Below are 11,922 nucleotides of genomic sequence, written 5' to 3' on the forward strand. Positions count from 1 at the left end.
TGTTTAAAGAGCAAGAAATTTTGAACACTGCTTCCGTTGTATTGAATAATGTACTTTGATGAAAAAATCGACTATTTCCATTGATGTTTAATTTGCTATAATCAATTTTACATTGCATTTTGTTTTTCGTTTTATAGATAAATTTTTTGCCCATTTGCAATTTTTTTCAATGAAAAATGTTTCAATGAAAAAATTTTTCGTAATGTAATCAATTAATAATGTAGAATGTAAAATTGTAAGAATTTAAAATAAATTTGGAAATGGAAACAGCAAGATCATTAGCCCGTTTGATAAAAGAATAAAGATTAATTATCATTGTTAACGTTAAAATAATAGCGCAAGCCCTGACAAAATATAGGTGAGCACAGATGATCTATTGTTTGCAACTGTAGGTAGTGCAGTTCCGATTATATCAGAACCCTTACTTACCGACTTGTATATTATCTTATGAGCAGCGAGTAACTCGTACAAAAGGTTCGCGATTCTGCCGCTTTGCGCTAGTGTCGAAAATACAAAATAATTATAAAATAATATTTTAAATCGAACTTATAATAGAAAATTAATTAACGCAATATACGTATATCGATAGAAATCTTTCTTTATATTTAACTAAATAAGAGTCAATAATGTAAGATGGATTATCAAGGAAGTATATATATCTAAATTACATATGACATACATGGATTATACGTATACATATATATTATGATTTATTATACATACGTGCCTATATTAATTCCGAAATAATAGAAAAAGTAAATTGCAACTCTCTTTACTTTCGCTATAGCAGAACAAATAGTCAACCTATTTCTACTGAATTATAAGTAATCGACTTATATTTCTCACGTTTGCTTTGGAACCTGGATATAATGTTTTATGCATTTCTACAAATCAGAAAATTGAAATATGGCAATTGTTTCTTGAGAATATAAAACCTTCTTATTAATGTTAGCATCCCCTTGCAACATCTCACAAAGTCAGTTTCTTCGCTATAACGAAATAGTAGTCAAACTGGGTTACGAAAACTTGATTTATAAAGAATGTTTATTGCAATTCCGCATTACGATTAACTAATGAGTATTTCACCACCAATCTGAGGTCATTCTATCGCTACTTTTTGTTCCTAAATTCGACATCCGCTTCACAAGCGTTTCTCTGGATATAACGAAATGTATTTTTACGATAGCCTTCTATAAATTTGTTGCTTTATATTTACGTTTGTTTGAATATCATAAAGAGAGGATTTCAACGAATTTTGTTCATTATTTATTTGAATATAAAAGAGGAAGATATTCATAGATACGATTTTAACAAAACGGCAGAGTTTTAAAGAGAAGCGAAGGAATGAGAGAGAATAGAAGGTAACGTACTTTCAATTTTAGAATATCATAATGTATAGTTATTACGTTTTTTAATCTCGTTAGATAATTTGCCACGTTATGTATCTTTCTTGTAAGATGAAAAGTAGTTCCACTAATTTTCATCTTACAAGTCTCGTGTTCGATTACGTTTTTCGTAATAATATTTCATCATTTCATATGCATTTTTACATATACATTCTATACACGTAAAAGAAAACGATTAGTAGTTTTTCTTGTACAATATGAAATGAAATTAGATCATCAATTAATGGAATAATTTTTAAATTGAAATCAGTTTTCACTTCTAAAATTTCAATATTGATTAAAAAAGATTAGATAGAGATAGTGGTATTAAAATATATAAAATTATTCTAATTCTGATATTTTAATATTCAACTTTTTAAGAACCGTGACAGGGAAATATAATTTCTTTTCGATCGTACTTTATCTTTCTGCTAATACATTCATTTTATGAACTTACAAGAATCTCGGGATCCCCAATTCTAGTATGTAATCAGCGAATTTAGTATAATTTCTGGCAAAACGTTTCGCAAGCATCAACTGAAAACACCTGCATACTCGTGATATTGAAATAATTTTAAATTTATAGCGTGAAAAACGAAAGAAAAATTGCTTAGCTCCTTGTATTATTAATTAACTTTCTTACTATTACACAGCACACAACATAATATCCTGTTACTTTTTCTGGTATTTATGATCTATTGATTGCCAAGATATTCTCAATATTGCCACATACCTAGTGCACCTTGAATATATCACAACAGATAAAGATACCAAACTGCATAATAAAGAAATTTGAATGTAAGAAAACACGATTGTTTACATTTCATTTAGAAGATAGCACATGAAATATCTGGAAATTTATGTTGTAAATATAACATATACAGGGTGGTTAGTAACTGGTGGTACAAGCGGAAAGGGGGTAATTCTACGCGAAAAAAGAAGTCGAAAATATAGAATAAAAATTTTTCGTTCGAGGCTTTGTTTTCGAGAAAATCGACTTTGAATTTTCGCTCGGTACGCGTGCACTTTATCACTTCTCGTTATAACGGATCTTACTGTAGATCGTTGTCTCGATGGAAAAATTAAAAAAAACAAAAAAAAATTTTTTATTCTATATTTTTGACTTCTTTTTTCTCTGTAACCACCCTCAACCACCCTATATATTCTATTATACATGTTAAATATATTTACAGAAACCATTCCTTCTTTGTCCTATGAGCATTCGCTTTTAAGGAAGCGCGTGTTTAATGCAGTGTCCAAACGAGCCACTTTCCATTTCCTTATAGGCAATCTTTAAGAGCATTTACCTCGCATCAAACAAAAAGGAGACAAAGAGAGAAACTACAGGAACAAATTATCCTCTCAGAAGTTATCTATTTTCTATACATATTTGTTAATTTATAAACCTGTAGTAGTTGCAACGTGTGATCGATATCAATTTTATTCTATCGTTTCGCTACGAGCCAATGCCAACGTTTCACAGTAATAACTTCTGATTTCTGCAATTATCATAATTAACGTTCCTTCGGTTGCCGCGTCATTACTCTCCTTTCTTTCATTTCCATATTACTATACATCTTGGTGAGTCAGCCAGTCAACTTTTACAACATCATCGAATGAGATTTTGTTCGATTTGATCGACGCAATTATACGAAGCGTAGTGCTCAAAGTCTAAGAATCATTTAAATAAAATATTTGACAAATTATTATTTACTTAAATATATACATAATACGAAAATTGAAAATTATGAAAATTGTCTTTAAATTAAATCCATTATCCTATTCGAAATTACCGACTAAAATAAAAAACAATTTCAAGAAATGAAATCATTTCATTTAACTAGCCTTTACATAAGCTAAAGTTACGTCTCTTTAATTATTTTCAAAATAGAAAGATAATAACTTCACTAAAATTCTCATTATTTCAAACGAAATCTTGTACTTTAATTATTTCTTTTTAATTAGGAAACCTGCTAATGGCGATGTTCCATTGCATAACTTCACTTCAATCAAGTAAAAATGTAATTTCATCATGCACGTGGAATGAAAAGAATCGCCAATTGTTTTAATATCCAGCAGTGAACATCGAACAACCTTCTATTTTTGAGCAGTTCCGTGGAAACGTAGTTCTTACTTACGATGGACTTTCTCCGCCCATTTCCGCAGAATGTATCCTTTTTTCTCGTCAAGCCTTTCGAATATCATCGAAGAACTTTCCTCGCTGATGGTTCGTGCTGCATTTTTTGGTACGTTGTGGAACAAGGCATGCATGATTAATTAACTTCGCAAGAACAGTCTCTCTTCCATCTCGATCATTCGGCTTTGTAGCTCCACTTGTTCGCTGGATCTCTGTATCGTCGACTTTTTCAAACTCTACGGAACGCAGAAGATAATTAAACGGAGACGTCGAATAACATTCTAAAATATATTTATCACGTTTTAGGAAAAAATGATTTTTCAGTTACACTGTTCCATAAGTTTCCAACGTTCAACGTGCTTCTTGTGTTCAATATTATACACGTCGACTTTTAAAGAAATATCTGTCACTTGTATTCACTGAAACGATCAGAGGACTGTAGAACGTTGAACTTTAAACGTTCACCAAAATACGCTGTATAGATCGTTTTCGAGGTTTCCATACAACCGGTGAAAAGTTTGGGAAAGTAGCGACATTCACTGTGATAGTTTATCAATACAGCGGTTTGGCAATAAAATTATTGCGACTAAGAAATAATAGGTCTCATTTATATTTTATACGATTTTTGTGTGAACGGTGTATCTACAATTTTTATACTAATACCCGAGTTTTAGTGTTCTTATTTTAATAAAATAAAATCTTCTCAGGCTTTATATGCATAGAAAGCTTTTGGTCGTTGGGCTTCTCAGTTTTCTCGGTAGCAACTAATCTCTACTTAATCTCCGGTGAAATTAAGCAATTGAGGGTGAAAATACGCGGAGTATGTAATTTATTTCATTTTTTCTTCCTGGATTGTTTGTTACAAGTGCATTGTGCTGAAGGTTTTTCTGTTTTTACGTAATGCATTCTTTCAACCTACGTGTAAGGGAACAGAGATAGTTTTATGATAAAATAGTTATGAATCTGTTATAAAAACTTCATTATATTTCGAAGTTAATATTGATTAATTCCTGTATTTATATGTTTCTATCAAATATTATATCTAGATCGCGAAGCATATGCAAATTATGGTCTTAGGTAGAGATTACATAAATCTCTATTAAATGGCGATTAACTGCACCAAGTACATTAGTTTGGATATTCTACTATATATTTTAGCGTATCGTATACATTTTGTATACTTCTATCTATACTTTCAAATAAACGTAGAGACGTCTGTGCTCTAATCCTAACTGTATAAATATTACGAAATCAAATTTATAAATATATATAAGTACCATCTTTCTCAACTGAGTATTGCAAAATGATGTTGCAATCGGTCGACTTTTGTATAATGGGTGCAATAACACTTCATTGCCGTTTGAACGAGATACAACTGTTAGTATATTAATTACGAGCATGCTTGAAACTGAAATTGATGTAAAGGAAAAAGATTACGTTCTTGGAGTTCTTTGGGTTAAAGCAAAAACTTCCTGCTTTCGTGTTTCTGTTTCTCTTGAGAAGTACGTGTCGTAATGATGGTAACGAGGATCTGGTAATTTCGAAAATTACCGTGATTTTTCTGGTCCGATAAAAAAAGCCGAGGTTGCCCCCTTAGAAGTCTGGTTTATGAGGTTCTTAGAGTTCGTTTAGAACGTATTATGGTTCCCTTCTATAATGTCCACATAATATCCTCTAATTTTGCGCATTAGCTGACATTTTTTCACACTGATCGATTTAATAAATTTTCGCCTCGAAAACAAGTTCCGCGAATCGTGTTTTCGCAACGAGGGGGCAACGTTTCTGAAAATTGCGTTTAACAAGGTTGTCATCGAATATATTCGAATGCTGATAGGATAAGTACATGGAACGTTCTATACAGTGACTACTAAAAGCAGGAACTTTTTACTAATGATATATACCTAATAACATACGTAATAATAATATCAGTAATTTTACCAATTTGTAATTTTATTTTAATTTAAATTATACATTAACACGATTCTGCTATGTAGTATCTAAAAGATCTTAAAACGAGGCGATAAAAATGTAATACATGATAAAATGTATACATACGAGGATCTCAGAAGAGACTCGATAAAATCTTGTATTGAATGAAATCGATCGTACACGTATATTTTCATTGAGATGCACATACGTACACGAGAAGTGAGGATACAGCTGTAGATCTTACAAGTCTTACAATTTACGGTTTGCCCTGTCGTATTTTTATAGTTGAAAGTTCAGGGATACAGCAGATGGCATCTACCTTGGCTATAGCAAATATAAATTTTTACTTTACTTTAGTAAATATTTTTGCGGCCATTATTAGGCCCTGCCAATAAACGCTGTTCATACCAATTCTGGAAGATCGTTTGCACGTTATAAACATAGGTATGCACAATCTATATGCAAAGCAGTCGCTTACGACACGTATGACGGAATGGCTTTTGTTTTTCTATTGAATCATTGCATTCTGATTTGCAGATAAGGAGACTTTGAAAGTCTTTGGAACTGTATTCTCTTTTTTTTATCCCTTATAGAATGGCTCTATGTTTCTATCTATAATTAGAAACATTAGGTTTGTCGAAGAGGCATACGAATAACTTACATCTAAGTAGCTACATCGTTCATTTCTTTTTCTAATTCTTATCATATCCTTCGGAAGAGATTTTCTACAAATAGAAAAATATAACATATATAAATATATACAAATATAATATATAATATATTACATGCAAAATGACCAAAAGAACGCAACAGAGGGGTAAATTCTTAAAAATTAAGTTAAATTATTTTGCTCGCCATTATGGTTCTCTACCTTTCTTGGAAGTATCATCAATGACAGACTTTACCGTCGATCGTCGATACTCCATTATTGTTCCCCCTATTGTTGCAAATCTCGGTAACCTCGGACACCCCAGTGTCCGCAGCTTCTTAGATCGACTTTGTAACGAAGTTGCGCCAGCGACGCATTCTTGCAATCGGCCCAGATAATATCCCGAGGGCCTCGGTGGTTCGCTCGTTACCGGAGGCAGAATTACTTTAAAAGTAGGTAGTCACCGGCCGTCTGCTTAGCCGACCAATTACACCGGCTCGACTCCGAGTATATAGAAGAGCAACGGTAGCTCCGTCGACTGATTTCCGCTCGTAGACCCGCGAACCGAGCATCCACGTTCATCATTTTCTCGCAGCCAGCCATGAGACTTCGAGTGAGTGCATGAAACCCTTCGACTCTGCTCAAAATCGTATCATGGTGATCCTAGTTTTTTAACTTTATCTTCTATTTTCTATCGATGTTAGATACAGCATATCAAGTGTCGAATATTTATATTGTTCCTTTACGATAGTCTTTAGTGAGTGACACGTATAAGTTGCAGTGTATTTGTGCTGCAAGGGGTTGTCAGTGATGGATCGCGATTTTACCGATACGTTGAGTCGATGAGTCGAATGTTTACGAAAAGTGAATACTACTAGTTAGTGTTCAGGAACGAGTAGTTTCTTTTCTTGTTGCTTTTTATCGTGATAAGCTCGAGTAGGAAAAATAGCAGTGTCGGTATTATGGTACAAAATTGTGTTTTGTAGATGCTTGGCACAGTCACTTGAATTTTTCATGTTGTTATCATTTGTGTCATTCGTAGAACTTATTTGCACGGAGAAATTTATTTTAATTTAGTTTTATATCTGGTAGTTTGTTTTATGTAGAAAAGTTTGTTTAATGCCGAGAGCTTGGTTGATTTAGTTATTTCTTTTTACACATTTGTAGACTTTTTGATAATTTTAATTAATTTAATGAAACTAGTAAGTAAGCTAAATTAAAATTTTTTAGATGTTTCTTTAAGTACATGAATCCTCTCACGTAAATCAGAATTTGATTTATAGTTTAAAAGCTTTATTACTTTATCTGTTTAGGATCTTGTTAATTACAAATCTTCTAATAGTTGTAGGTTATTTGAAATTGAAAATTACAGTAAATCAGAGCAGTTTGAATTATATTTATGAAACATTTGTTACAACTAATTATTTCTAATTTATTTCACTAAAAATGTATTCTTCTAATTTCTTCTTGGCGGCTATTCTGTTCCATGCATGTAAACAGAACCGTGAACAGAAATCGTGAATTAATTATGTAGTGGCTTAGCATTACGCTAGTTCAAGGTTCGATTCACTCATGCATGTTTCATACTCTAAACTAGACGAATTCTCGTTTTTAGTATTAATAAAAGAAATAAAGATTGATTTTATATAATACTATGATATATATGATACATATAATATGATATACTATTATAAATGTTGTAATTTATTATACGTGTGCATGAAATATGATCGTGTTATAATATATACAAACTTCGTTTAGAAAAATTAATTTTAAAACATACAGAGAGAGATTCAATCTTGAATCATGATAATCTTGAATCGACCGTAGGATCTTCCGAACAGATTTCTTTTCTGAAATTACACAGTAGAATTTGATTTCAACGAAGTTAATTAGTTTTAGAAGAAAATAATTATTAGTGAAAATAATTTCTAAAAGAGTAATGAACTTCAGCTTTGAGCAAAATTCTTTGTACATATGTATATAATTTATCATTTAAATTTTAGATAAATATGTATATCAATTATTGACAAAAATCTTACATTTTACTTACATGAGATTTAATTCTATCAAACGTTCAATTATAGAAAAGGAACTGTTCAACATAAAACGAATAACAGGTAAGATTAAAAATCTGAAAAATTACAATTAACAATCTATATAGCTTTTGAAGCTGTCACAACCTAGAAACATTTAAAATTCCGTAACAACATCAACCGAACTACTCTAAACCACGAATATGCATAATTCATTCAAGCTAATCGGCGATCCAATATTCAAATCGATATTACGAAAGAAATCGTTTATTCGAGCCTAAACGTAGTCAGCCTTAATTTCCCACAGTTAAAAGTTATTAAACAGTCGTTCTGCGCGGTTCATAACGCTGGCGAACATAGTCTTAACTTTATGATAATTTCGAACGATTACAGAAGGAAGTGAAACTGTTTGACTGCAAAGACCCTCGCGTGGATCATTCTGTATAGCACAGAGTCAAGTTGATACAAAAGCGGTTGCGGGACAAAGGCGGAAACGTTTCTGCTAGTCAAATGTTTTATTGAACAAAACGATCGTACGAATTCGCTTCCGGGTGAGACGTCGTCGGTGGCGTTGATTTCCAATGAGCCGCGGAGAAAGACGACCGTCTAGGAAGACTTTACTTTCTAACGAATCCCATTACCTATTACAGCATCGCTGCGTTCGTCCTTAGAGAAATGGAGAACCTTCACAAAGGTGGGGAGCCTTCTCATAAGCAGTAATTTATAGGCGATTCAATCTGTTCGCAGATCCTCTTTATCGTTTTGGTTTCGACGACGGTGGCGCAAGAACAGAACGCGCAGCGTTCTGTTCGTACACCCCAGGCGCAAATTAAGTACCATGATCCAAATGGTGAGTAGAGCTAAGTTGAAAACTTGGACAATTAAATATTTTTTATGAATAATAGAGATCAGCTACTCAGAATCGGAATTATTTTTCCTGATTGAATGTACGAACTGATCGTGATTGAGTTGTTTAGACGATTGTCTTTGGTTCTCGAACAACTTAATTGGGTGTTACTAATGTACATATTGTACCGAGATAGAGTAATTGCTAGATAGTTGTGTAATTGTATATCGTTTGTTTGCCACGTGTATTGTATAATTGATGTAATGATTATGTAATTGTTTTCGTAAGAGGTTTAGAAAATTTTAGATTCAGGAAGTGTCTTTTATTAAAGATGATTTATGTATAAGGTTTTATTCGTTGCTAATGAAGATCTGAACATTAATTATGCATATATTATGTGTGTTAGATGTAGTATTAGATATATAGATATTTAGAATTTAGTTAGATGTAGTATTAGTATTAGCTATAAAGATATGCATTTGTGCGAATATCTGCAGATTGCTTATCACACAACCAAAAACCGGTTACTAATTATCACGCGCATCTTCCTTTACAGGCCTGAAGGTTGATTGGAAGTTCTTCGGCGCGCAGAACCAATTCCACTCTCGCCTAGAAAATTCCCAAATCCCTCAACAACAAGAATTAGCTCATCCTCAACAATCAGCTCATCCTCAACAATCAGCTCATCCTCAACAATCAGCTTATCCTCAACAATCAGCTTATCCTCGACAATCAGCTCATCCTCAACAGTCACACGTGAGTCAGCAACAATCTCAATCTGAACTCGTGCAAGTCGAATCCGACCATTTGGAACATAGATCGTACTTACAACATCAAACTCAACCGGAACCTCAGCAAATTCCCAACCAGATACAGTACAAGACATTCGCTCAACCTCAACCTGTACAAGAACTACCAGATCCAAACCAACTTCAATACAAAGTCTATCCACAATCTCAAGCTCCGGTGGGACCTCAATCTGATCTCAATCAAGTTCAATACAGATACTCAAATGCTCCGTCTCACGCGAAACAAGTGATTCTAGAAGACTTCAAGCCACAAAGTATCCATCCTGACTCAGCCTCTTTCGCTTATCCATCCAATGCTCCAATTGCTCAACAATACGATCAGCAACCAGCAAATGCTGGCATTTCTCAATACGAACAAGAGAATTATGAACAAGAGGAACAGCAGAAATCCAGAAGAGACTACGCAGATAGAAGTTTGCAAGGCAAAATAGTGTACAAAGAGGACTACGAGCAACGAGAGCAACAGGAGCCACAAGTGGAACATATATCAGTGCCAGTCGAGAGGCTACCGCCGCCAATTCCTCAAAAATTGGTCATCGACAAAAACATGCCAATGGAGATCCAACAATTGTTGCAGTATCAGGCACGGTTACCATACGAAGTTATCGCGAATAGTATTTCTTACAAACCAAAATCGTTGTTCGTACCGAAACCGTTTCCAGCTGAGACCAAAGGGCCATATCGGTATCGAAGCAAGGTTTATTACGTAAATAACGATCAGTACGAAGGCGACTATGGGACGGCTAAGCCTGTTGAAGAAAGTCAGAGGCATTGAGAGGACTGAAATATGAAACAGGTGGAGTTTATTTGGTTTATTTGGTGGATCGACGCGTTGAGATTGGCGGGTGGGGAGGATTGAGGGATTTGAGGAAAGGGTATCTGGGGATGGAATTTGGGGTTTAGAGCTACTTGTAGTTAGTATGTTGGATTTTGTGACTGTTTAGATTTAGTTTGAATTCAGTGTTGGAGGAAGTGAGGCAATAAATTATTTTATTTTATTTTCGCATCTATTTCATTATTTTAGATTTTATTCATTTAAAATCTGGAATAAAATTGGATATTTTGTTGAATTTAGCATGAAACGAATATTCGGAAATCTTATTTTTCTGTCGGTATACAGTGAATTTGAATAACTCAGTTCATTTTTGTTACAGTTCTACTTTAAATTATTCTTCATCGCTAAAAATTTTTAGAAATAATTATTTATCACTTTTATAAATTTACTTACAATCTCATTTTAGAATTTTCATGAACACATTCAGAACAAATGTTTGTATTAATGAAACGTTTTGTATTTTTTACATAATCATTACATAGAGTTATGAGAAGATATTGTTCTGAAAAGATTACAGAATATCTTTGATCACGCTTGTTTTTAAAGTTATTAGTTACTTGTGATAAAATAAGTTGCCAAATTAAATTAAAATATTTTCCTCAAACCTTCGATTTTCTCCGTCGCACAGAAAAACTGCTGAAGATTAATATTCTTCGTCTTGACGCGTTAAAAAACAGACAGGTTTACACTTCCTGGCTAAATAACGAAGTGTACTCTGGTAATTCCAACTTTCAACTTTAACATCTTTTCTTGTTCTTTTCTATAGCTTTAAATAGATACGATTATTTGTTAATCTTTCGATTTGGATAATAACTGAATTTATAAAATTCAATTTTATAAATTTTATTGTACGTTTAGAACAAGAAACATAACCATAAGTAGAATGTATAAAATTAATTACTTTTAGAAGTAAATACTTTTTCAGACCTTCTTTACATTCCAACTAAAAGAATTAATCTCTACATAATTTATGTCGCTATACAATTCACACTAATTTAACAACTATAATTCATTAATTACAATTGATTGTAAACAGAAAATAACAAGTACAATCTTACTTTTATACAAAAACTGTATGTTTGTTAACCTTACCGTAGTCCTCGAATCTTTTAATTCTAAAACAACCTCTCGTGTACAGTTGAAACAAAAAACCCGAAAACGCAGAAATATTTTTTCATATTTTCCTGACATTTAATAAACCATTTAACTATAGAAAAACGCGATCTAAGTGATCTAAAGGATGTAGCAGGGTTAAAATAAAAGAAAGCAACTTTGCTCGGATACTTTCTATCCCA

General features: G+C 32.8%; 1 protein-coding gene across 1 annotated transcript; it reads left to right on the top strand.

Annotated features, from left to right (window-relative positions):
• The first annotated feature begins 6,586 nt into the window (after positions 1–6,586).
• Positions 6,587–11,597, top strand: LOC117155896 (uncharacterized). The gene is made up of 3 exons (XM_033332380.2): positions 6,587–6,713; positions 8,884–8,986; positions 9,540–11,597. The coding sequence occupies exons 1-3, from the start codon at positions 6,702–6,704 to the stop codon at positions 10,565–10,567; spliced, it is 1,143 nt and encodes a 380-aa protein (XP_033188271.2). The 5' UTR covers positions 6,587–6,701; the 3' UTR covers positions 10,568–11,597.
• Positions 11,598–11,922: the final 325 nt, after the last annotated feature.

Source organism: Bombus vancouverensis, chromosome 8 (assembly GCF_051014615.1).
Source record: "Bombus vancouverensis nearcticus chromosome 8, iyBomVanc1_principal, whole genome shotgun sequence".
Taxonomy (NCBI): Eukaryota; Metazoa; Arthropoda; class Insecta; order Hymenoptera; family Apidae; genus Bombus; species Bombus vancouverensis.